Below are 26115 nucleotides of genomic sequence, written 5' to 3' on the forward strand. Positions count from 1 at the left end.
GGAATGCATCTACTCCTACTGCCTATAATGTAATCTAATCCCAAAGAGCACCCCTTAACCAATTTCCTAATGTCAAAGCAGTATTTCTACTAAGTGCTTCATGTGTCAACGCTTACAAAGTAAATAACTCCTGAGGTACCCTGAAATCACAAGCATTTCAACTCCCCAAAACACAGTGTCTACGCACACAAAAGGGTTCTTCATAAAAGCTTCAACCCTAAGCAATTCGACTTTCACAAACATAATACAGAACGTGCCTTCTGCACCAGTCACAGACCAGGCCACGTGATCGGCGTCCAGGACCACGCGGGCAACCAGAAATGATTATTGTTTCTCGAAAGAATAAGGCTCCAGTGCGGCCCTTGCAGCCGCCCAGAGAGTTGCGCCCGCAGGTGGCACCCGGAGCTCAGTCCTCCTCCCAGAGAAGCAGTTACGCTTTGCGGGGTCTGGGCGCCGGCCAGGATTTCCAACATTAGCTCGGGTCCTTTGCTTTCTGGGGCTAAAGTCAGAGGCTCCTGGTCCCTTAAACCCCCTTTGAGGTTCAGGGCAAGAATCACCGCCTCAGAACTCTTAACTTTGATTGGCGACTCTGGTTAAAATTAAGAACTTCAAACCCCAGATCTGAAAAAGTGAAACAGATGTCCTGTTTGTTAGCCATAAATGGCTCCGTACGTCAGACCCCTTCCTCCTCTCTCTCTCTCTCTCTCTCTCCCTCTCTCTCCCTCTTCTCTCTCCCTCTGCTCTTTCCCTCTCACTCTCTTCCCTCCTTCCCTCTTCTTTCTGCCGCATTAAGTTTTATTCAATGCAGAATTCGCTTAAAAGTTTGAGAGAAATGGAATGTGCTGGGGAAAGTCCTAAATCTTTCTTCAGAAAACAGCCAAAGAAGCCTCTTCCAGAACATGAAAGCGCTCCATCTGCCTCCTGCCAGCTCAGCCTGCACCCTAGCGAGGGCAGAAGCGGCGGAGAGCAAGGTCGCCGGCTGCGGGCGAAGGGCCCCCCCCCCCCCGGACTGGCACTCACGTGAGGACGTAGTTGACGCTGACTATGCAGTGTGGCCTGGAAGAGCGACTGTTGTGTACGATGGTCGCGTAGCTCTGCACCCACACCCAGCCGCCGTGCTTCGCCAGGAACCGGTAGTACTTGGTGGTCACCTGCCCCTTTACCAGCACTGATGGAGAGACAGACGCACACGGCGCTGAACCAGCCTGCCCCCGACTGGTCCCAAATGCAACCCCAAGTGGAGGGAGTGCGGACCCCCTGTGGGCCTCAATAACTGTGCCAGGCAGGAGGGAGAGGCAGCAGTCAAATTCCCAATTGAATTGATTGTCCGGTTAAATTGCATTGAGCCTTCCGGTCTCCCTTATAAGGGGTGGCCGCTATTACAAAAGCGGGAACAGCTGAAGGAAGGGTGGGGGCGACTGAACTCGGACGCGCAGGTTCCTAGTCCCGGGAGACAAAGCTCACCGCAAAGCGTCCGTAGCGAGGCTGCGGGTCCGGGAGCACATCAATAGGAGAATGAGATAACTCCTTGGGGAAGGGAAGGATTTCGCCCAGAAACAATCCCCTCCACCTGTGTGAGCGGCCCGTGGACGTCAGAAAAACCAGGTAGGGCCCAGCGAACATGCTGTGGCAAGGAACAGCGTGAGAATCGCCCACCACCGCCGCCAGGCGACGAGGGCTCCCATCTGTCCGCTTGCATGGACTTAAATCGCGCTCCCCGCCAGCCCCCGAGAGAGGGAGATGGGCAGGGTGGTGTCTTACGCAGGTGGTGCGCACAGCGCAGGTGGAAGGTATCGCAGCCGTGCACGTGGTGGTATAGCGTCTTCTCGATCAGGTCCTGAGGTTCGTAGCCCGTCAGCTCCGCCACCCTGCGGAGAACAGTCCCAGCGAGATGAGTATGCGCGTGCAGGGTACATCCCCTCACATACACATCCGGGACAGCAGTCTCAAATCTGGATGTCCGCCCTCATTTCGCAGGGCAGGGGTTAGTTGCCTACAAAATGGGCTCACAGTTTGGGCAGAAAGCTCAGCCGTCCTCACGCTTGGGGACGCGGGTTTCGGTCCTGCCCACCCACCTGGAGTCCAGGAAAATGAGCTTCATGTCCAGGCTGGCGCGGAACATGAACATGTTGCTGTGCAGCTTGATTTCCGTGACGGCGCTGGGAGGCAGTGAGTGGCCCACCGCCACCAGGCCTACGTTCTGGTAGCAACCGTCAAAGGGGGACATGTCCAGGCTGTACTGGCGGATCTTCAGGTAGCCGCTGCAGTGAATGACCTGCAGCACAGGGGGAGGGGCGAGATTCCGCTACAGCCAGGAAGAGCCTCAAAAAGGTAAGCCAGCAGTTAAAACACCTGGAGGCTCTACTCAGCCTCAAACGAGGTGTGGGCCATGCCCTTACACCAAGGGGTCCAGATGTGTGGGTGCTCTAAGATGTCTCAGAGTGACGGGCTGGCTGAGCTGCAACAGCTAAAACCTCTGCCTACCACTCCAGATCCCATATGTGCACCGGTTGGAGTCCTGGCTGCATGGCTGCAACTCTTCGGATCCAGCTCCCAGCTAATGGCCTAGGAAAGCAGCAGACAACCCAAGTGCTTGAGCCCCTGCACCCACATGGGAGACCCAGAAGAAGCTCCAGGCTCCTGGCTTGGACCTGTGTCAGTCATGACCATTGCAGCCATTTGAGAAGTGAACCAGCAATTGGAAGATCCCTCTCTCTCCCTCTCTCTCCCTCTCTCTCCCTCTCTCTCCCTCTCTATCTCTCTCTCTCTCTCTCTCTCTCTCTCTCTCTCTCTCTCAACTCTGCCCTTCAAATAAATAAATCTTTAAAAACAAAAAAAGAAAAAGTAACTTCTCTGCCACACTGAACTCACCTGCACAAGCCCGGGCCACCACCAACCCTAACGCTTCCAAATCGCGAACTGGGTCCCTGGACCCCGCTTTCCCCTTACGTTCAGTTCATTCAACCTGAGAACTACAATTTCGGAGCTAAAGCTCTGGTCCTTAACCTCTTCAGGAGTCCTAACGCGATGCTATAGTCCCACCCACCCCCCACCCCCACTTCAAAAGTCTACGAACCCTTGGGGCCCTTCTCTATGGAACACAGGTGACAATTCCCATCCTGGCCCACCCCCATCCCGCGGCCGGCCGTGCAGCATCTGGACCCAGTCAGGCTTAATCTTAAGCATAGCCCCTGGGAGCTGGTAAAGTTCTGAGACCCTTGGTGGAGCGTTGCAATCTGATGCGTGCTGCGGGTGCACGCGGGGCGGTCCTGCTTTAGGAACGTCCCTCGCACACTGGACGCGCCAGTGTCCTGCCTCATCCGCCTACACCAGGCCACCAGGTGGTGTCGGTCTTTCAGCTCAAAGCCATGCACCTTGTAGCCGCCGCAGGTGAGGCCGGCGTTCCGCTTGGCCAAGACGCACTTCATCCTCAGGAAGAAGGAGCGCTCGATCTCGTACTCTGGAGAGAGGAGCGGAGGGATGCTCAGGACAGGAGGCAGGCAGGCTGGCGCCAGTCCCTGCCACGACTAATATGGAAAGCAAACCACAAGCAGTCTGCGATGGATGGGCCCGAGTGTCGCAGGCACGTGTCCACCTTACCCTGCACAAAGTGAGAGTGGTAGGGCTGATGGGCAGTGAGTACCGCAGTCATTTCGTCATGGTCAGCTGGATGGATGTACTCGTAAATGCTATTTCCGGTCAGCTCTACCTGTAAAGAGGAGAGTATCACCATCTCCATGCTGGTAGGATGCCCTGCGAAGGGCCTGAAAGACTGCTCAAGGGGGCCTGCAGGAGCATGGAGACAGGACAGAAACTCTGGAGTCAGTCCCGAGTTCTAATGCCATCTCTGCTACTAGCTACCTATTGCAGTCTACCTAAGCCTCAGATTTCTTCTAAGATAATTATAGTTGGGGCTGGAGCTGTGGCATAGCAGGGTAAAGCTGCCACCTGCACTGTCAGGATCCCATATGGGTGCCAGTTCGAATCCTGGCTGCTCCACTTCCAATCCAGCGCCCTGCTAATGTGCCTGGGAAAGCAGCAGAAGATGGCCCAAATGCTTGGGCCGCTGAACCTATGTGGGAGACTTAGAAGAGGCTCCTGACTCAGCCACAGCCATTGCTGCTATTTGGGAAGTGAACCAGAAGATAGAAGAGTGATCGCTCGCTCTCTCTCTCTCTCTCTCTCTCTCTCTCTGTGTGTGTGTGTGTGTGTGTAACTCTGCTTTTCAAATAAATCATTTTTAAAAATAATAATAAATAATAGTTGTAGTGATAATAGTAGCATAGTAGCTCCCTAGCAATGTTCTGGTGAATACATCATCAGGTAAGTGTGCAACTCCTTCCCAGGGTGTCTGGTTTATGGTAGGAACTCAAAAAAAATAACCATTTTTGGGCCTAGGGCAGAAGCTAAAGGAAAAAGAATAGTGAGATGGAGACTGTTGAAAGAGTCCTTCTGTCAGCTGACTGCTTTCCAGAAATACAGATATAAAAGGTTTGGAGGAAGCCCCTCCCACCTGCTTCCAGCTCTGGCTGTAAACACTGCAGGCTGGAAGTGTGGACCACTCACCTACCTGAGAAAGACCCAAGTGGACTGAGGCTGTCTCTGAAATATACATGATCTTCCCATCTGGGGCCACCACGAAGATGAAGCCATCCAGGGTCTGGGGAGGAAAAATAGAGTAAATAGAAAGTCCTCTAGGCTATCTGGAGAAATGGAAGCAGGAAGGACAGAGCTTGGAGACATTCAGCCAGAAGTGCAGGGACTCGGAGAGGGACCTGAAACCAGCCATAAGAGCCCCCTCTTTCGTCCATTCCAAAGGTGTAAGTAGTGGGGCATGCAGTACACTGGCAGAGATAACCCGAGAAATGTGGTGAACAAGGCTAACACCTCACAGACTGAGGATCCATCCAAATGGACAAAGACACACCTCTGTAACACACAGGGAAGTTCTGGAGTGGCAGGGAATCACAGCCTATGATAAACATTGGTTAAGTTCTTGGGATGATTGTCACTGCAAGAATGAGAGCTTCCCGCAACAGAGCTGAAAGGCTCCTTAATGGCAGTGTGAGAGTGAGCAGTGAAAGAGTAAGTGCAGGGTTGGGAAAGATTGGCTGCAGGAGTCACTAGTTGACATGGAAGGGCTGGCAGTCTGAAGTTTGTAGACAGAAGGAAGCTGGCCAGTGGCTCTGGAAAGAGTCCAGGAGAGGGGGATTTAGGAGATGAGAGGCTTTAGAAGCAGCAAGTCCATAGAGCAGTGCTATAGTGTGTATGTGTGGGTGTTTACATTGAGGCATCAAACTGACAGGCTCTCAATGAAGGAAAGTCTTCGACTTTCACTGTTCCTTTATCTTTGTGAATGAGGCCTCATTCCAGGCAGTGGAGACAGAGGATGAGTCAGATCCTGCTCTAGGAGTCCAGCAGGGGTGACTGGCCTGAAGATAGCTATAATAACAACAACACTGAATAGAAAGAGTTTAAGTAGGCAGGGGTCACAGAGTCTCAGTGCCTAGAGGCAAAGGGGAGAATCAAAGAGGCCTTGGAGGAGCAGAACTTTGACAAGGAAGCTTAGACTGGAGAAAAGATGTGGTAAGCGGAAGGAATGATGTGGTGAGCACAAGGACCTGGGGGGAGGACAGATCTGGTGTATTCTGAAGTGATGAGTTTTGTGTACTGGAGGTGAAGCTAAGGAAGTACACCTGCAATGGACTAATTTTTAGAGAATTTTTAGAGTGTCAATGTCAATATGAGGTATCCAGAGTTGTTCCTATTGATATTAGGGTTCCAACAGAGGTTTCAAAGGGAGAGAATAACAAACCTAGATGTGCTTTTAAAATTTTTTTTCTGGCAGATTGTGGACAGTGACCTACAGGAGAATGGAGTAAGGATGAGAACAGAATGGCAGGCTGTAGCAGAGATGGTCAACCCTGAAACTAGTTGGTCACAGGGTAAAGAAGAGAAAGCATCTAATTCCTGCTGACTAGTAACACAAAGAAGTTGAGGTTGACTTCAAGGTTGTTCTAAGGGTATTGAGCAAGATTGAATATTTTTAGGAACATAGTGAGATCCTGTATGAATGGAAGTCTGGAGGAGGAAGATATTCATTCTTCTCTTGGAGATACTAAACTTCAGATGCATGAAGACTTCCCTTGGATGTATGCATGCAGTTGGCAATAGGAAATAAAGTTGTGGAGCTCAGGATGGGATGTCTGCACTACAGATATAGGCTGAGGCCATGTGGAGAAAGGAATTGAGGTGGTGGTGTTGCTGAGATTATTCCAGAGGCCTTGAAGCCATGAGAGGGAAGATAGAGACTGAATCTTTCAGAAATTACCAAATTTGCATACCAGTCAATTTTGGGAAAATCAAAGGAAGAGACACGAGACACGAAGAGAGAATAAACCAGGAAATACACTTTAGAAATAGAAGAAAGGAGAGAATGTCAAGTCATCCATGTCTTTTCATTCATGTCTTTACTCAAATGTCGCCTTCTCAGTGGCATTTGTGCTCAGATCCTCTGAACCCATCTCTGTTTTACATAGCAAACATGACTCAAACACAGCCCTCCTCCTTCTCCTTATTTTCCCCCATACCACCTACACCACCTGATATACTAATGCAGGAGACCTGTGTGGGTTTGTAAGGCTACTCTCAGAATATGTACTCCACAAGGCAGGGCTCTCCTTCTGGCATGCAGTTGAGCCTCCTCTGATTATGGAAGTTCAGGTAGAAGGGATGAGTATCTAATCCTCATTGTCAACATGTGGTAGAGTCTGTGCAGAGCACAGTGGTGGGGGGAGACATACCCAATTGCCAGGGTGTGGAAGTGAAGAGTGGGAAGATGAACCAAGGAAATTGGAGGTGTAAGTCGCACCAGAAGTTTGGGTTAAAGAAGAGGAAGGAGATTGGGCCAGAGCTAGAGGGGGTGAGGGATTATATGAATTTTGTTCTCTTGTTTATATTGCTGAGAGAAATTATTTGGGAATATGGACAGATGTGGTGGCCCTGGGACTCCTGATGAACAGTGTCTCAGACAAGGGAGTTACAGAGTTACAGTGCCCTACTAGATAAACTCAGAGACATGGAGGCCAGGTCAGTGACCGAATGCTTGCTCAAGCCCTTTCTTTGTTTTGTGAAACTTATGTTTCTTTGATCTCTGGGAGGGAGAAAGGAACTGGGTATCAATTGGACAAGAAAAGCTGTGACCTCCTGCCAAGAGATGCCACTCACACCCAACCAGGAAGGACAACTGGCTGGGATTCTCCCATGTTCAAGACTCCTATGCAAGAAGCCCCAGTAGTCTTTAATAATAAAAATGGTGTAGGGTGTGGGACGACAGTCAGACCTAAAAATGGCACTGTGAGTTTTGCTATTTAAAATATTTGTTCTTCGATATAAGCAGGTGACGGTCAATTTCAAATGGTAAGCACTGTAAACAAAGTACTGGGCACCTCACATTGATGATCTCATTACTGGGGGAGGGTGGACTCTGGGGTCAGTAGGTGACCAGGGTGCCCTGGGGTGAGGGTGCAGGAAGAGGGGCGGGGGACTATGGGGATCAGAGGATGTGAGCTGCATACACAGCTGGATCCAGAATGTGGGGGCTTGGAGCACCATCGGACATTTCTACCAGACTCTTTATTTCCTCCGTAAACCCTTCATTTCGGACTGCTCTCCCACACTGCCTCGGCCGCTCCAGTTCCCTCAACCCAATGGTGACAAATGGCGCCCCTCCCCTGGTCTGGAGGTCCTGGTGGGTCCCTGAGGCTACATTCCTAGTACAAAGTCTCCTGTACCACCTTATCTCCCTGTCAGCCTCTCGCGCTGTGGGCACCCAGCAAATTTCAGAGCTTGAGTTCTGACTTGGGAGAAGCTGCTGGGTTCAGAGAGGGCCACGTCCAGGTTGCATTTCTCTCTCCCTCCCCCACCTCCCCACCCTTTTCTCTCTCTCTTTTCAACTCAGAAACTAGAAGCCCGCCTCCGGACCAGCCACTCCGGGCCAGCAAATGCGCCGCGGGGAGACCAATGCCTGTACCTGGAGCAGATGGGAGCCCAGTTCGCGGCCAACATTGTCCAGGGGGCTGGTCCGACTCGAGTGGCCCCATGCCTCGCCGAGCCCTGCGGAGACACAGACACATCCTTCGGGGACGAAACACGAAGAGACCGAATATCCCCGGGCTTCCCCACCCCATCCCCTGCGACCACACGCATACAGCCTAAGACTGAAGCACGTAAATTCTGTTTCGCGCCGCTCCCCCTCCACACACACGGGTCTCTAAGCCGTCCTCAGACACCCTCCCGCGGACCAGTTTCCCCGCTGGCAGGACCTCAAGTGGCCCGAGGGTTCCTGGAGGAGCCTTGGGCAACGCACTCTAACGGTAACACTGGGTGTGTTTATGGAGTTGAGAAACACGTTTCTGCCCAGAGCTCTCCCCGTCGTCCTTATCCACAGCCCGAGGACGTTCCCATACCGGTCGAAAGCCGCCATCCCCCGGAGCGACCCGAGGTGGCCGGCCAGGGCCATCCGGTCCGGGGCTGGCTTTCTGATTGGCTGCGGGGTTTCCCCCCTCATTCTCCTCCCTCAGCCCGCGACTTGAATCCCCCTTGGAAAAATCCGTTTCCGTGCGGATGACTTCCAGCTAGAGGCTCACTAGCATTCCCTTCATAATCTTTCTCCTCTTTTTTTCCTTTCCTGGCTTTGGCCGCACTTGCATCTCATCTCTTCCCGCTTTTTCGCACCCCGGAAAAATAAAGAAAAAAATCAATTGGAAAAAAAAAAAAAAACACGCTCATGCTCTTCCGAAGGCAGCTACTTTGCGATGCTACCGACTTTTTAGCAATATTTTCGGTCCATTTTTGGACATAAAGAATCATTCCATATCTCTGCTTTCCAGGCACCATCTTCTATGAACAAAGCTGGTTTCTTCTTTTCCTGGATGTTACCACGTTAAGATCTTTAGAGACTTTGCCACAAACCATTTATCCGGGGACGTCCCCAAAACGACAGGCTCAGGACTCTCCTGCTGATTTTTTTTTTTTTAATTAACATGAAGTCTGCTCTAGTATCTTTTTATAAAAAGAAAGAAACCTGTCTGGACCTATGTGAAAGTATGTATGGGCAATATCTTCTAACAAGCAGTGCTGCTGCCAAAATTATTTTCATTAGGTATTTAAATCCTTTCGTTCTCACACCGTTCGACACGGTTTAAATCGACCTTTTTTTTTTTTTTAAGGCGATTTATTGTTCAGGGATAAGTCATCATGAAGTACACAACGAGAAACACACTCGCATTGTAACATGGGGTTAGAATGGATCTTTTAGAATAAAACACAGAATTGCACATTTTAACGGTATTGGCGAGGAGCTGCTTCCCAAGCAAGCGACGAAACACAACCCCCGCCCCTCCAGCAACGACTAACAGGCAGCGCCCCTTAAGCTCCAATCGGGTCTTTCTGGGTGTTTGCACATCTAAATAAATCTAACGATTTCCCCACCGCTCTGCAAACACTGGTGCTCCCGGCCTGCGCCAGGACTCCTCTCCCTCCCTCGCGCCAGGTCAACCCCACCTGACTCTTTTCCCCGCCCCAACCTCCCTCGCCCGAGTGACTCTCCGGCCCAGGTCTCAGCTGTCCTCTGGGCCCCGTCACAGCCACCCGTACACACCCCTTCGCCCGGTCACCTATCCGTCGCTGCTCCAGTCTCAGCCAACTTATCCCGCTAGTTCTCCTCCACTACAGGTTCATTTTTATAAGCCCCGTTCAGACATACCCAACCCAGAAAGAGCAGCAGGAGGGATCGGCTGAAGAGGCCGCCCTGGGAACGAGGAAAGGACCCTCCCAGGAGTGCCAAGAAAGCGGGTGGCGCCGACTCTGGCGCCCAGAGGAGTCCTGAAACTCCAAGACTTCCCTGGAGCTAAGGGCAGAGCGCCGGTCCCCGGCCGGAGTCGGCCACCGCCGACGCAAGTCTCCCGAAAGGATGCGTGGGACAAACAAATACCCTTCATGCACAATTTTGAGGGACTCTTCGAGCGCCTAGAAGACGCCGGGAGGCGGCCTCCCGATCGCAGGGGTCCGAGAAAGCCCCGGGGCTGGACTCGGGGTTAAGTACTGATTCCAAACCGGCAGCGCCAGCCTCCACTGTGAGCCTGTGCGTCTTCTGGGGGTTGCGGCTCATTAGCGTGGGCCTACGAAGGAACATAAGACTTCCCCACTGGTTAATAAACAGCCCATCCCGGCGGCGCAAGTTAACAGGGCCCCCCCTCGCCCTCTCTCGCGCACACTGCTTTACGGGACATTTTCCTTTCACGGAGCGTTGCCTTCTCCTTGTGTCCCCTATCGAAATCCCCGTCACACGGTTGGGTCTGGGTTAATGTTTTATAAGGGGCTGGTTGCCCTTGTCTACCTGTCCTGATTGAATGCCAGGGCTGAGCTCGCCCTTTGCGGTGCCGCGGACAATTCCCCCAAGACAAGGCCAGGGGCCCCCTGCTCCCGAAAGTCTTCAGGTGGGCTGGAGACCCTGCTCCCCTCCTGCCTTCTCCCAGGACCTCCTCTCCGCTTGCCTCCTCTGACGCGCTCAGGCACCCAATTTCGGTTGGCGAGGGGGGTAAGCTGAGATTTCGTTTCTGCACTTGACCTACCGCAGAAAATTCGCAAATCCTTTGATTGTCTGTTTAAAATGAGGAGGAAACCAGCTCCCTTTGCGGCAGGATTACAGTGGGAACAAGATCTAAAGATTCTCTTGTAATTCGGTGAGGCCGAGGGAATGGGGTTTTTGCAAAGGAGAAAAGCAGCTCTGTGAGGGAGGCGATAACTAAATCGGGTTTTAGACAAAAGGATTTTCCCCCAGCTAAAGTGGCCGAAGACAAAGGAAAACATAATCTATTTTGGAAGATTTCCAAGATATGCCATATTAACCTTAGCAGATAAGTTTTGCTTCTCCTAGAATCCTCCCCCCTTCCCTTAAAGTCTGTTTTATCATATTTACATAAGTAGCATTAGAAGGGATGTATCTATTATGGATCTAAGGGGCTAGCTCACATTTCATGTGAAAACCCCGGCAACTTTGACTGTTGCTTTACCCTTGGTGCTCGGTTGAGCCATTTCCATTTAAATACCCCCTGACCCAAGGATTACCTCAATGGACTGACTGCACGGGTTTTGTAATTTCCTGAAAATGAGATTTCGATTTATAAAACAAGAAACCAATTAGTAACCAAATGAGGCGAAGTAGATCCACTAAAATTGACCTAATCCCACAGGCACCATTTAGGCCCGTTCTTGGCGAATGAATGATGAGCCCCAGTCTAGCGTGAGCTCAAAGCATCATCCAGCTGTGTTATTGCAGGCAGCAAAAATAAATTGATCGAGCCATTCCTTCGGAATGAATTTCATACCCTTGACAAAATACAGATTACAGACCCGGCATCATCACCCCCTTCACTCAGGAAGAGGAGGAAGACAAGAGCTTGTTCTACTGTTCTGTTTTTCTTCCTTTCTCTTAATAAATAAACACTACATCTCAATAGAAACGTGTCCTCCGCGAAGGATCGCCTTATACCGCCTTTTAGGCAACCACTAGGAGCTGTCCCATGACCTGACCGTGGCGACTGAAGCTGGGAAAGCCCTCCGAGGTGGAACTTCTCAGTTCAGGTCCCAGAGCTGCTTGCCCTGGCCGCTCGGGCTGCCCGCTCGCCAGGGAGGTTGGGGAGAAGAGGCTGGTCCAGGAAACTGATCCCGAAAGCCCCCAGTCCCTTGCATCCTGCAGGGCCTGCGGGTCCTTGACGCCTGAGTAGTTCAAGTCTTCTTGGTGTTGGAGCTCCGGGAACTCCCGCAGCTGGGCTCTCTCGGGAAGACATGGACGGAGAATGGGCGCTCCCTACAACTCGGAGCAGTAACTGGGCAGGAGGTCGCTTCCTGCACCGAGCACACCCGCCCCCACCTCCGGCGCTGGGGCCAGCCCCGCCCGCGGCGCTCTCAGGCCACCGGGCGGGTGTGGCTGAGCTCCGGAACGCGTCAGGGGCAGTGCGGGGCGACGCAGCCAGGACCCCACGGCGTGCGCCCGCCCTCTGCAGTGAGTGTCTACACTGCCTTCCCCGCCTCGCAGCTCGAAGGCCGGAGACTCCGCAGCCGCGACCAAAGAATCCTCTAATATCGGTGTAAATCCGGGGTGCAGACTGGTGGTCACAGCGCAGATCCTTTCTCTGTGCTCACTCGCCATGCGCAGAGTTTAGGCTTCCGGCCCGGAGCGGCCCCACCGGCCAAAGCGGCCGCAAGTCCCCAAGCCCGCCAACTTAGATGAACTAGAACTGCAGAAGCGAGGGGAGGACAGGATCAGGGCCACAGGTGGGGACGAAAATGCGCAGGAAGAGTGTCCCACGGGGCGACTGAAAAGCCTCAAGCGGTGTCTCCCTAGGACTTCAGGCATTCGAGCGCGGCCAGGACTTGGCAAGGCCAACTCCCCACAGGCCCGCTCTGGCCAGGTCAGCCGCCTAGGAGCTGGGGATCCAGCTTCGAGAGCCCTTGGCGCGAGGTCTGCTCCCCGGGAAAGCCCAAATCGACACGGGTCTGGGCTTACGGTTTAGCCAACCGCCTGTCCTTGGGGCAGCGCGAACGATGGCAGGCGACCGGCGCGGCCTTTGCTCCGGGCAGGGGTCAGAGTTGTCCCCGAGCCCTTCTGGAGGGCAGACTCTCCCCATACTGGAGGGCAGACTCCCCCAGCTTGAGGAGTGGAGGAGGCCACGCGGAGACCTCGGTCGCCACGGAGAGAGGAGGGGACACGGGAGCCGACTTGGCCGGCCGCCTGCTTCGGGCGGTGCAGAAGGGGCGGTGAAGGCCCTGAGTCTCCCGGGTCTTGCCAGAGCCACCAGGGTCGGGCGACTCCGGGAGGAAGCCGCCCAGTGTAGAACTACCTGCAGAGAAAATTTGCTCCACTACAGACACTGTTTTAGCCATTCCTGAATACTTGGGGTTCCCCCTCTTCTACACAGCATTTAAGAATCCATGGATCAAAGACTGGCAATGGGTGGCTCACTCAAATCGTTAGGTCCAAACTTTTTTCTTGAGAAATACCTGGCCCAACAGAGAAAAGCATCCGAAATCCCTGAGCTCACATTTTGTACCCACATTTGTGTCTCTAAAAGCTCAAGGCTGCCTAGATGTCCCAGAAATGAAAAATAATTCCCCTAGAAATTATGGTTGCCTTCTGCAGATTTAGCCTGGTTTTAGCTTCAGGTGGGTGACCATACTTGAAATAATCCCACCATAGTTTATGATACTTTGTTGTTATTATTGTTATTGTTTTTATTCATGATCCCTTCCTTTAAAGAAAAAAGTATTTGTTTTCATTGATCTGATCTACAATTTCTAGCACATAAATCTGCCTTGCAAATGCTCTGCATGGAGTTTAGTTCTGCACTCCACATTTTAAGTCAACATCAAAACTGGAATTAAACAGAGAAAACCAGCGTGGAGCGTAAACTGTGCTTGAAGGCTTTTAAATGAGAAAAACTTCTGTAAGAAAATAAACATGGAAACCTAATGCTCAATCATTTCCCTGAGCAGCGAGGAAAACAGCCTTAAATCACCGATCCACGTGGGAAATGGGGCCTCTTTTTCTTTTTCAGTTCTCAGCCTCAAAAAAAAAAAAAAAAAAACACGATTACAGATTTCAATCTTGAGATGCATATTATAGCAAGGATCCATGGCGCAAGTTGTTTTTTTTTTTTTCAATCATTCTTGTCTTTTGTAGAGACTCTCATTCAGAGTAGTTACTAATTTCAACTCTGTGATTATTTTTATTTCAGAAGGCATCTTGACAGTGGGCTGGTGAGGTGATGTTACTAAGATTCTGAATTGCTACAGATTTAAAAACATGTCTGATCCTTTCGAAGTTCATTCTGCAAACTACTACACTCTCAGTCAAAACTGCATTATAGTTGGATAACATACATGAATTTCTTTGCAGTTGAATTTGTCTTATTTGCACACACACACACACACAAAATCATGCCACTTTTGTTTTTACCCTGCCTTTCTGGCTTTGATAACACCAAGGATCCATACATTTCTACATACTTCAATTTTTCTTTTGAAAGGCTGTTTTAAAATTGGATATGTTACCAATGGGGAGAAGGAAGTTTTAATGATTTCACAATAACCTTCCCTGATTTTTTTTTTCATTTTTACTGTGAAATCTCTGATTGAATGCTTTAATTATTCCAGGTATCTATATCTCATCTCTCTCTCTCTCTCCCTCTCTCTCTCTCTCTCCCTTTCCCTCCCTCCCTCTTTCTCCCCCACCCTTGTGTGTGTGTAAGGGGAGGGTCATCGTGTCATTCATCCAACTCTTTAATAGTATCTATTCAGTTAAATAAAAACTGAAACTTGCCAGCAACAGCAAACAAAAGCTACTAGACCCTAAAAAGAAAACTATATAGCAAAGGAGGGCGGGAGGATACTTATATTTTAAAAACTTTTTCCTTTTCCAAAAAATGTGGAAATACATTTTCTTGCTCCTTTAATTTACAACCTTTTGGCATTAACAGGGTATCACAGATGAAATTCCAACAATAGCTGTGAAGTTTTATATAGCCTATATGTCTACAGCTATGTCAGCAGATCTATAGATCTATAATTATTTGAGACTATATATCTTGCAAAGTTCATATGATGCATATATAGGATGTTGATCACAAGCTAATAGCCATCTTTATTCCACTTTTTGAATTTGAGGACCTATTATGTGCTAGGATGGATTCAAGATGTAAAGTTAAATTTCATCTTGAAATTCCATTTATCAGCACTAAAAAAGATGACACCCAAATAAAGTTGTCCCTTTGCCCCACTGCCTAGGAACCCCCTCTGGTCCACCCTCTGCCTTCAGTCACCTCTGAACCCAAATTTGGCACCCCCTTCAGGTTATGCCTGGTTTTGCAGCATGTAACTATTGCACTCCTTTGAAAGCTGTTTTTGTTGTTGTTGTTATTGTTTGTTGTTATTCTTTAACATTATGAAGTTAAGTGTTTGGGTTTTGGGCTTTTGAAGCTCTACAAGGTCAAAATTAGAACCTCATTCCTAGGAATCAGCTGTTGGAATGACCCTATCTAAGTCATCTAAGTCATCCGATGAAGGCTGTGCTTGAGTTATGAGCTCAACAGTAGCTGGAGAAATAAATGATGTGCCCGGAGTTCACACATCGCCCATCCCCTCCTTCCCATAAACTCACACTTACCCACAGAAGAAGGGAGGTGAAGGAGGGGCCGGGGCTCGTGAGGAAGCACAGTCCCAGTTACAGTAAGCCAGAGGGGACCGGCCTGGCTACCAAGGGAACTCCAGCCGGAGTCTTCACCGGTGCTATCTTCAAAAAGAGCCAGTTGGCCACGAAAGTTTACTTTTTGTTGCTTCTATTTATTTATAACGCAATTTACAATGTGTGAAGTTGGCACTTTTAATTAAACAAGAAAGCTTGCTCTCCTAAAAACAAAAACAAAACAACAACAACAAAAACCAGCCCGCTGCCCCCCGGGCGCGCCTGCCCCGGGTCTGCACCACGCCGACCAGCGTCCCTGGCCCGGCGACTCCCCCGGCTCTCGCGTCCGGCGCGGGGCCCGCCCGGGAACGCAGACCCGCTGTTCCTCCCCGCGATTACTCGCAGCCTCGCAAGCAGCGCCATATGCTGCTTCTGATCAAACAGCGAGCGACATTGGCACCGATAATTGACGAGACCGGCTAGAAATCACGCAGAAAGGGAGCCCACTGAGACCGCAGGGGCTGACAAATCACTGCTAATAATCCTGTTAGGAACAGCGCGGCCAGCGGAGTTCGCAATAGCTTTATTTTTATAAAGTAGGCGCTGACAGAATAAAAGACAACGGAGATCTCTTTTTTAAACACAAGGCAGTGTGGCATAATGGTAATTTCCCACCAGCAATTCCCAGCACAGTTTGAATGGGAAATGTGGTTTTTAGTGTATGGGTCTGCCCTTCAACAGTTTTTCCCCTTTTAAAAACTTTTCAGGTACTTTTAGGACTTGATTCCTCGGCTCTCCTGGCTTCTAGGGTCAGAGGAGGGAACTGAGGAGCCGCTTTCACAGGAAACGACCTTAACCGAACTTACAGTTTTTGAGGTAGAATTGAATGATAATTTGGGAGCTTTCCTTTTAGTGTCCTTGACTAATTTGGAGCGCGTTTTGCAGGCTTTTACGTGAAGATCAAGCAAAGTGAAACTCCAACCCTAATAATGACTGCTCCCTCCCCTCCCCCTTTTCCTTTAAAGAAACAACCAACCCCAAACAACCAAACTCAACAACACCACAAACCTGTACGGGTCAAATAATAAGTTCTTGTTTGTAAATAAACAGGACTCTTTCTATGGAATTTTTGTTTGTTTGTTCTTTTGGTAATCCTTCCTGTTACATTTTCAAATCCTCTCCTCCTACTCGACAGGTCTAAGATATTTTTTGAAAATCTGTGTATGCTATTTGGATGCAAATAAAGTGAAAGAATGGATAGATGGAAGAGGGAAGTGTCCTTTTCCTAGTAGGTAGAGATGTTTTTATATAGAACAATGTCCTGTGACATCTGCTCTGCCCTCACACAGTGAATCTCGATAATCTAGATACAAGTTTTAAATCATGTCAACAGCTCAGCTATTCTAATTTCTAGACCTTATAAGACAGTTTTCCCCAGGATCCACTTGCCAACCTGCTACCCAGAAGATATTTTCTGAACAGGCTAGCTATGTTAATTCAATCTTATGTATTTTGAGCCCAGCCTATTATCTTACAGATAATATCAAAGCCAGAGTTGCAAATCATCAGGCCCAGCGTTCCTTTCAGAATCTGTAAACATCTTGAAAACTCAGAATAAATATGCTATAAAGAGTCAAGAGACTAGGTAAATTCAAGACATATTTGTTTACAAATATATCTGCTCCTCATTTGCAGACCCCCAGACATAGAGAAATTATTATCTGATTTAGTTAGTTCAATGCACTGTTGCTCCTTTCTATCTACTGGATGCAATTCCAACAAGAGCAGTAAAAAAGAAAGTCATGTTTGGATTAGTAGTGCTTTCAACTGAGCCCAGTATCTGAAGTGTTGACAAAAGCACTGTTGGGCTGCCTCCCAACCAAACATATCTGATGGACTGAAGAGAAAAGTATTAATGGGGAAGTAGAAGGAGTCTGGAGAAAGCAACAGGAATTCGTGGAGCACCTCATTCAAGCCACCAGGCTCAACTTCCCTTCGCAGGGAGAGTGTATGTAAATATATGTAGGCACTTCTCTGCTGGCTGGCATGGGCTCTGTGCCCTGCAAACCCCCTGCCCCATTGCGTTTGAAATTCCATGTGGGCAAAGTCACTTACCTTCTGGGAACACCACTCTCATTTTGAGATAGCTGGTCGTGAGTCTGATTATGGATGCCTTGTCCAGCTGCGAGGTGATAGCCGAGGGCAAAGGCAGTAATTTAGCCAGTTCATAAAATTCACTGTTTTCCTTCTCCCTCCTAGTCCGGGCAGCATTTTTGGACTTTTCTTTCATGGTGTCTTGTTCCCCCTTTCTTTTTACAATGTAAGCTCCACAGATTCATCCAAAACCATAAATAAACTTTCAACTGGAGATCATATTTGGCAAAAACATAGAGCATACACCGAACGAAGGAGGCTGAGTCTCTGCACCGGGAAGAGCGTGTGGAGGGCACTTAAACGGCCAAGGCGGCGAACAGAAAATATTTTCTTGGAAAATGCGGATGCGCCTACTGGGAAGTTGGAGTTGCGGATCCAGGGCAATTGGAGCAGCCCTGTGGGTCTCCGGGTATCAGATACCAGCGGGACCCCTCAGGAGCCAGCCTTTCCTTCCATTCTGAGCTGCGAACCGCGGCGCTCGGAAGGTCGACATGATAAACCCACCCGACGTGTGCTCTTCAGTCCCGCGGCATTCGAGGCGGCCCCTCTGGGAAGGACAGGAATCCCGGGCAGCTCTTTCAGGCCACTGCGAAGACAACAGCATCGGAGCGTAAGACATATGCGGCCCCACAACCGCTCCCACACTCGCCCCAGATCTGAAAACCGGCTGCGAAAGGCCTCAGCGCGCATCGGCTTCCTCGCCAGGCTCCACGATTTCTTGCTTGGGTTGCTCTTATTTTTAAGACACGTTAGGAACACACACACACATACACACACACAAAGAACACCAGCAGTGAGACTGAGTCCCGTGAGACTGGTGCTCGCATGCCCTCTCCCTTGTCAGCCACACTGTCCAGCCCATTGGGAAGTTGCCCCAGCGACAAAGCACAAGCTGCGGAGACCCTCAGGAGACCCAGGCCCGGCGCAAGGCCCAGGACAGCGGGTTTGCGCAGCAACCCCGGCTTCCTCCGCCACACCGTCGCACACCCCCGGACCTGGGCAGACCTGCAGCCGGATCCCTCTCCACTCCCACTTGGGTCTCGAGTCTGAGGGATTCCTCCAAAAGTAGAGCTTACACATCAAGTCCCTCGGGACGCCCCAGGCGACCCGGCGCTCTCACTGTCCAGCGGGGGCGGCCACGCGCTGGGCCCAGCAGCGCCAGGTTAACAGGTGGCAACCCTCGCGACAGCCCCTCGCGGGCACGGGGAGGCTGCGCCGGACGTGTCCAGCCTCGCCCTTCGGCCGCACAGCTGCGGGCGCCGCCGGGCTGGTGCTGGGTCCTGCTTCACCTACCTTCAGTCCCCGCGGGCGGCAACGGGTGCGAGGCGCCCGCCTCCCAATTGCACTCAGGCCTATGGTCCAACTAAGCAACCCTGCTGGCCTCTCGGTTTCCCACCAGCACAGAGGAGCGGAGCACCCCTCGACTCCTTTTTCTTGGTCAAAAATCGGGGGAGGGGTGTGTGGCAGGAGGAGGAGGATGCGGGTTTTGGGACGGGTGAGGGGGTTTTAGAATCTTCCTCCTTGGTAGTCGCTACGAAGCCAGTATTATTCCTAATTGGAAGCCGAAAGCGCCCCCCCTGTAACTTCTTTATAGCTTACGGGATTTAGCTTCAACTTCACTCCAGGGCTCCCTCTCTCCCGCCCTCCTTCAATGCCACTCACAAGCTTCGCTCGCCTCCTATTGGCCCGCCGCGCCCCGGGGCGCAGCGTTCATTGGCCTCGCGGGCTGAGTGACGCGAGTACGCCCCGCACCGCCCACCGCGCGCCCCAGCTTGCGCCTAGCAGTCCTGCACCAGCGTGGCCACCGCGCTCCTAATGAGCCCCGGGCGCGGGGGTCGGCGCTGCCCCGCTGCCGCCGCCGCCGCCGCCACAACTGCTCTGGGCCTTTGGGGCCTTCTGGGCGCCGTGCGCTACCTGCGCTCCTCCAGCTCGGTGGGGTCGGAGGCTGACCGTTCTCTCACTCACCCCAGCGCGGGGGCCCAGCCGTGCCAGAGGCCCCGGAAGGCGCCGGCCGGCGGCCCGGGCGGCAGAGGTCGGGCAGTCGAGGTGGCAGTCACCCAGAGCGCGGCGCGTTAGCCCCAGCGCCGACCTCGCGGTTGCGCCCCTCTCCCGCGCTAGTTGCAAAGCCGATGGCGTGCGCAGGACCGGCTTGGGTTTATCTTCTCCCTTTCACGTCCCCCAGAAACCGTAATGACAACGAACTGATCACCAGACGAAGTAGTCACAACACCTGTCTTTCAATGTATCTCCAGATGGGGCTGGGAGCTGATTTTGTTCACTGTGGAGAGTTTTGCAGGGGGAGTTTTCCTATGGGAAGCAGCGAATGAACACCAAAGGGAAAGAGGTGGCATTACAGGCCACAGTAGCGTGAGAATGGTTGATCCGTTATCTTAGACGTCAGTCGACGCTTGGCTGGGTTTATTGCGGGGAACACTAGCCCAGCGCCTAGGATGCTCCTTATGGAAAGGACACATGTGCACGCGTGGACTTGGGACGTTCACGGTTTCCCAGCAGGGGCTGGCACAACAAACGTCCTCAGGTACCACTGCCGACAAACTATAGCCGAGAGAGAGAGCCTCTGACAAGAAGCGCCTTCTCTTCCTAAAGCAGGCAGCAGCAACCAGGAAAAGTTGAGTTGCCCCTGGATAACTGTCGCCGGTCAGGACCCTCCCTTACAGCAGCCTGGTTTCGGTGCTGCGGGGGACCACGACTCCGCTCCTCGGGGTGCGCTGGGAGGCGGGGGTTTCTCTGAGGTACAAGTCGGTGACCACACCACCAGGCTGCTCCGGGGTCCGCTCGCTTGCGGCACTGACTGCCTACGAGAAAATAAGTGCTCTGAGGGGGTGGGGGGTGGGGGTTGTGTCGTTCTGCGGATATTCAGAACAACTTTTCAGAGTTGTTTTTTTTTTTTTTCCTTTTTTTTAAATCGTACATCTCCTACATCCTCACCGCCCGGTGCAGTAAGCGCGTAGGACAACAGGAGCTTTCTGGGGTGGAGGGAGGTGGGTATTCACCCATCTGGGCAACACCTGACGAGAAGGAGATGCGCATTTCGGATAGAGAGGAAAGGAGAGGGGAACTAAACAGAGATTGTGTAGCTGTTTCAAATCTGGCATCCTGCTAATGGGATCTGGCCACTTAGCCGGCTCTGGGTAGGTTTTGGCTAACAGTAGTGGACTTTTAACAAGAGAGACTTTGAACAAGAAAGACCACATAAAATCAAGTCATCAGCTACGTGGAAAGAGACGGCACGGGTCCGTGTGGGGAGTGGGAGAGAACCTTTCCTGAGCCTCCTCTCCCGCCGACCTGGACAGATCGGAGGGCTGAGTTGGAGCCTCCAGGCGACACAAGGACACCTCAGGGTTAAGAAATGGTTTTCTATTCCGACTGAGACGGAGAGCAGATTCCAGTCCAGTCTGCGGTGACTCTAAATCCTCTCTCTACTTTGAACAACATGCAGGTGTGGAAGTGCCTTTCCAGGGTCTGAAACTTGAAACCCCTGCGGGGACTCTGGCGGCAAGGGTGTCGGGCGGTGCCAAGCTTCCCTCGCAGAGGGCATTGCATGCGGGGGAGAAAAATGGTCTTTTGTCAGAAGCAGATGGACAAAGTGAGTACAGGAAGTCTTCACCCCGAAGGCCGACGTCCTGGGGGACCTGGAGGGCTGCTCGCGGTGAAGCTCCGTTGCCAATGAACCCAGTAGAAGCTCTTTAACAAACACAGTGAACGCAAGGCCATGAGGTGACAGCCTCTCGCTAAGTCCTGGGCACACAACCGTCGGAGCCGCGTTTACCGAGAGAGTGAATTAGTATGGCGATCTAACACCTGTTTTTCTAATCTTTGAACCCAGGTTGGAGCCCCAACGCGCTCCTTCACTCCCCCCGCCCGGGCGCAGGGACGAGGCTTTACCCCGGGCGGAGCCCCCGCCCGCTAGCCCCGCTAACGCCCCTGCCAGCCAGGGGCGTGAACCATGAACTGGAAACTCAGGTGCCTCCCATGTGCCCTGAGGCTCTGCGATCCTCTCAAGCACGGGGAATTTTCAGTAAGTTTCTTGGGGCCCAGGGGCTGATCCCACCCACCTCTTTGCCAGCATAGGAAGAAAAGCCCCAGAGAGGAGAGACCCGGGCATCGGCACGCGCGACCCACCAACACCACACTGGGGTGCTTATCGCATCCAGGCCGCCGCCTCCCTTCGCGGATGCCTTAAAACCTAGCCCGCTGGCCCTCAACCACTCTCTCCGCAGCCCTGGAACGCGATCCTATTGCAGGAGGAAAGCAATGCTGATCTACACACATCTTCCGCCTTCCGGAGCGAGGACGGCAAACAGCCTAGAGTGATTGAGATATGGCTCCCCTGAGAGTCTCTTCCACCTCTGGGCGACCTGGGATGCTTCGGTAGCCCGGACGCTGGGACTTGCAAGTGCCGAAGACTCCATCCCTGTGGGCGCTGCGAACTGAGGATTCGGGAACCAACGCGCCTGTGCGCGCGAATTCCTGCGCCCCGCCCGCGCCCGGAAAAAAGGGGAGGGGGCCTTCCAGGGCCGTATGACCCTCTCCTGGCAATAAGCAAAGTCCAAACTAGAAGCTGAACGCTGAGTGAAGCTCAGATGGAATCCTGGTGCAAATCGTTGAGCCGGATTTCGCGGTGGCGGGGACCCAGTGCACTGAGGCGCCCACCCCTGCTCCAGCAGAGACCTGCACCCTGCCTTCCAATAACTCCTCATTGACCCTGGGTGTTTGAGCATCTCATTAAAACTAGCGTGACTTCTGCCCCTCCCCCTTCTGTCACAGTCTGCTTAAGATGCATACTTTCACGTGCTGGCACATCAGCCATGCACAAGCACACAGACTCTGATTTTACTCGGTGGCCAAGGTCAGGATGAAGTATATATTTCCTACCAAGATGCAAAAGTCTTGAAGATGGCCCAAAACTTAGCACGTTACGACCAGATGTTCACTTTCTACCACTGAGAAAGACGATTTATCTAGGGGAATAGTGATGTCATAAGAAATAAGATTTTCTTCTCTTCTGTATGCAAGTCCATGTTAATCCTGTTCTAGACCCACTTTATTACATGTGGACATTGACATCTCTGTGAAGTACTTGTAATGTTGATGCCCCCTTACAATTTTGACCTTGTGGGGTGAGCCTGCTAAAAACAAAGGACAAGAGAAATCTCCCCTTAAAAAATAGGGCTTTGCTTAATATTTTAGAAGTTATTGTAAATATTGCTTCACTGATCATGATGTTTTGGAAAATATGTTTTATGCAAAAAAGGGACATTTCTGAGGAGTTATTTTTCATGCATCTATCTGCCTAAACTGACCCTTAAAATACCCAAAAACAATTCGTTTCAGTGGGATGACACTGACACATACATACAATGAACATGCAGCAAGTTGAAAAACGAAAATGGAGAATACAAACAAGGATTTTTGGGGAGAGTTTCTCTAACTATGTTTCTTCAGCCGGATTTTGAAACTGTTGTCTCAAATATAACCTTGAATTGGTTGCTGAGATAAGAGTGCTTTTTAAAGTGCACATCACTGATTGCATTTGTGGAAACAAAGTTTAAGCTTTAAAAGAATACTTATTTTTTTTTAAAAAAACTAGTGGTAGCTGTAAAAGAGCTCTTTGATCCCTGCCTTCTGTGGACGGGAGCGAGAGCAGACACTTGGCATGTGTTCCATAAGTGGAGCCCAGGACGACGAGCCCACGAAATGCAGGAAAGCTGGGCTCAAGAACACAACCAAGGTGTTCCAAAACTGGAGATGAACATGAATTTGCGACTTCGGATTGAAAGACAATGCTTCCTAAATGGGTTTCCCCAATTTCTGGCCACACTGCAGGAAAACTGGCGGTGCCAGACCGGCGCAACTGAGGGCGGAAGCCGGTATGGGGTTGGGGGTGGGGTGGAGGATGCTGGAGGCAAGGGAGTGGTCTGTAGAAAGGAACAGGATGAGTGGCATCACAATGGGCTTGTACTGGAGAGCTTGAACTGTGTGTCTCCGCCCTTCTCTGACACCGGTGCACGCCTGTGCAACAATGACGCTGACGCTGTCTCCCAGCTGTGCACACTGGTGAAGTGGGTCCCTCCAACGCGTAAACCTAACCGGTATCCAGATCCGGCCAGCCTCGGGGTCACCTGGGGCTTAAGTGGGGAGGAGAAGGGTGGCCTTTAAATATGGGCCCTGATTTAGGACCCTGAAATCCCTGAGGAACTGGAAAATACACATTCCTCAAGGTGTGGGGGCTGGGACAGAACCTGACCCTAGAGCAATTCTGAATCCTGAGTGAGGAAAGAGTGAGAAGGAGCTCAGAGCCAAAGGCACAAGTGCCACCCAGAGCAGCACAGTGAAGGATTAGATAGGCCTCAAGATCCTGGGGCAGCCTAGCTTAAGCCCACTGGGGATGCCACCTAGTTGATGGCACTGGGTCTCTTGGTCCAGAGCTTTGAATAAGCCGGTCTTCACAGAGACACAGCAGGACCTGGGAACTACCCCCATGCTCTGGTGGGCCTGAGGCCAAGTGCCTGACTTCTGGAGTACATACCTGGATCCCAGACTGAACTTATCACTTCTGGGTGCAGGACATGGTTATATGACCTTGAACATCTGGGCAAAGTAGTTTTGAACTTGAATGTGCCTGGTATTGCCTGGAGGGCTGGTTAAAAACAGATGGCTGGGCACCTTGCCAGGCCTTTATAATTCAGTAGAGCTGGGGGGAAAACCAATAGTTTGGATTTCTAACAAGTTTCCAGGTGATGCTACTGCTACTGCTGCTGTTGCTGCTGCTGCCACCTCCGCTAGTGAGGGGACCGCACTTTGAGAACCATCGCCTTAGTCTGCTTTTTATTCAGTCATTATGTGGAGGAGTTGATTGGAATTGATGGGCCTGCAACTATAGGAATTAGGCATAGGGCCTTTGATGATGATGCTATCTAGCTGAGGCCAGAAATGAGACTCTCTACGCTGAAGATGGTTCATTTCTACCTCCTGAGAAAAGAGGATGACCTCGGGATAAGAAAGACAAATCCAGGTCCCCAGACAGACCACTTTTCTGTGGGAAGTTTAACCTCAGAAGGGCAGAGAAGTGCACAGGGTGCCCTCTGAATGCTTCAGGCTTCCAGGTTCTCAATTCTGCTGCAGGAAGTCCAGAGAGTTTGCATCTGTCACAATGAAAAGATGGCACATAGGCATTAGGACTCCGTTTAGCCTCAAATCTGCACGAAGTGTACAAGGTGTGTGTTGGTGTAGGGTAGTGTAGGACACTGGAGGAAGAGATCCTGCCCGAATGCATTTAGACCAGTGAAGTCTAGGCCTCACCTCAAGAAGTGAGTGTCCCTCTTGTGCAGGGCCAAGCTAAGACGTAATTTGTTAGCCCACAGGCACTTTTGTTATGATTTTGTAGGCCTCTTCCTTCTGAAAGAAATATTTTAAAACTATATTTTGCAGCTGAGTTGGTATGAGGAAGAATGCAATTCATTCATTCATTATTCAAATTTATTTTCCTCATGGTTATAAAGTACATTAGACTTAAAACATTTCATATGGGCCCTAGGCACTGTGCCTGTTGTACCAACTGCATTAGTTGGTCCTGCATTGTGTGGGCATGTGTGGAAGGATGAGAATGCTGGGCAGGCCTTTTCCAAACTATGGCACCTAAGTCTCTTTTGGAAAACTGAGGAGAGGTTTGGAGTGAGGCTACCTATCCATGGGTCAAACTCCACTTCTGGTATGAAACCAATCAGACCCTCAGTGTTCCCACTGCAGAGGCTCTTCCTCAAAGGCTGGGTAGAAAATCCACACAGATTAGGTTGCCAGCACCATTTCTTTTAACACCTGGCTCATGTCGCTTTATTTTCCTTACCTGGAAATTTAGTTGATTAAGTGAAATCCAATTTTAAAACACTATGCAAACCAAGCAAATATATCTCTGGGCTGCCAGTTATTGTCTGCTGCTCTATAACACATAACTTCTTATTGTCCTTCTGGAATTTCTTTATGTATGAACAAGCAAACATCAGATTGATATTTTACACACTTTGCAGCTTGACTTTTTCATTTTCCATGACAGTACGCAAAGATCTTCCTCATCCTTTCTTTTCTAAACATCTGCATAGCAGGCTATTTTAAGGATATAACAGTATAATTTATTTAACTTGTCATTTGCTGAGGGCGTTTAGGTTAATTTCCCATTATTGGTATCACAAACAATGCTGCAACGAATAACACTGTACACTTATCCTTTGCTTGTGTTCAAAGTATCCACATAGCAAATTCCCAAAAGTAGAGTTGGTAGATCAAAGGGTCCATGAATTTGTACTCCTAATAGACATTGCTAAATTGCCCTCCACAAGAGCTGTGACAATTGACAATGCCACCAACAATGTGAGAGGGTGACTTTGCCCAAAGCCTTAAAATTAAGCACATTATAGCCTTTTTTTTTTTTTTTTACCCCGGTCTGCAAGATGAAAACATTCATCTACTTTTGATTTGTTTTTCTTTTATCAACAAGACTCAGGCTACAAATCATTTGAATTCCTCTTGTGTGAACTGTGAACCCCAGAAACATTTAAGGGTGGGGTCCTCTTGACTCTCAGGTGGGTGAATGTCCTCTGAGTGGAAGGAAGGGATGGGGCCCTGTTTTGCATAGAGAAAAAAGGTTTTTTGAAGCCCTGGGATAGGGCTAACAGAAGTAAAAACATAAACTGAGGATC

At 50.6% G+C, this 26115-nt stretch overlaps 1 protein-coding gene across 1 annotated transcript in view; it reads right to left on the reverse strand.

The window, feature by feature from the left end:
- Positions 1–18985, reverse strand: part of SIM1 (SIM bHLH transcription factor 1) — a 79903-nt gene extending 60918 nt beyond the window's left edge. Inside the window, exons 1-9 of the mRNA XM_062187634.1 lie at positions 18692–18985; positions 17360–17984; positions 8033–8115; positions 4567–4660; positions 3601–3705; positions 3375–3460; positions 2076–2275; positions 1762–1868; positions 1021–1168 (exon numbers count right to left, since the gene is read on the reverse strand). Coding sequence (XP_062043618.1) covers positions 1021–1168; positions 1762–1868; positions 2076–2275; positions 3375–3460; positions 3601–3705; positions 4567–4660; positions 8033–8115; positions 17360–17534 — 998 coding nt within the window. The 5' untranslated portion in view covers positions 17535–17984; positions 18692–18985. The remainder of the gene's footprint in view (positions 1–1020; positions 1169–1761; positions 1869–2075; positions 2276–3374; positions 3461–3600; positions 3706–4566; positions 4661–8032; positions 8116–17359; positions 17985–18691) is intronic.
- Between the last annotated feature and the right edge of the window lie 7130 nt (positions 18986–26115).

The sequence above is a fragment of the Lepus europaeus genome, chromosome 3 (genome assembly GCF_033115175.1).
Source record: "Lepus europaeus isolate LE1 chromosome 3, mLepTim1.pri, whole genome shotgun sequence".
Taxonomy (NCBI): Eukaryota; Metazoa; Chordata; class Mammalia; order Lagomorpha; family Leporidae; genus Lepus; species Lepus europaeus.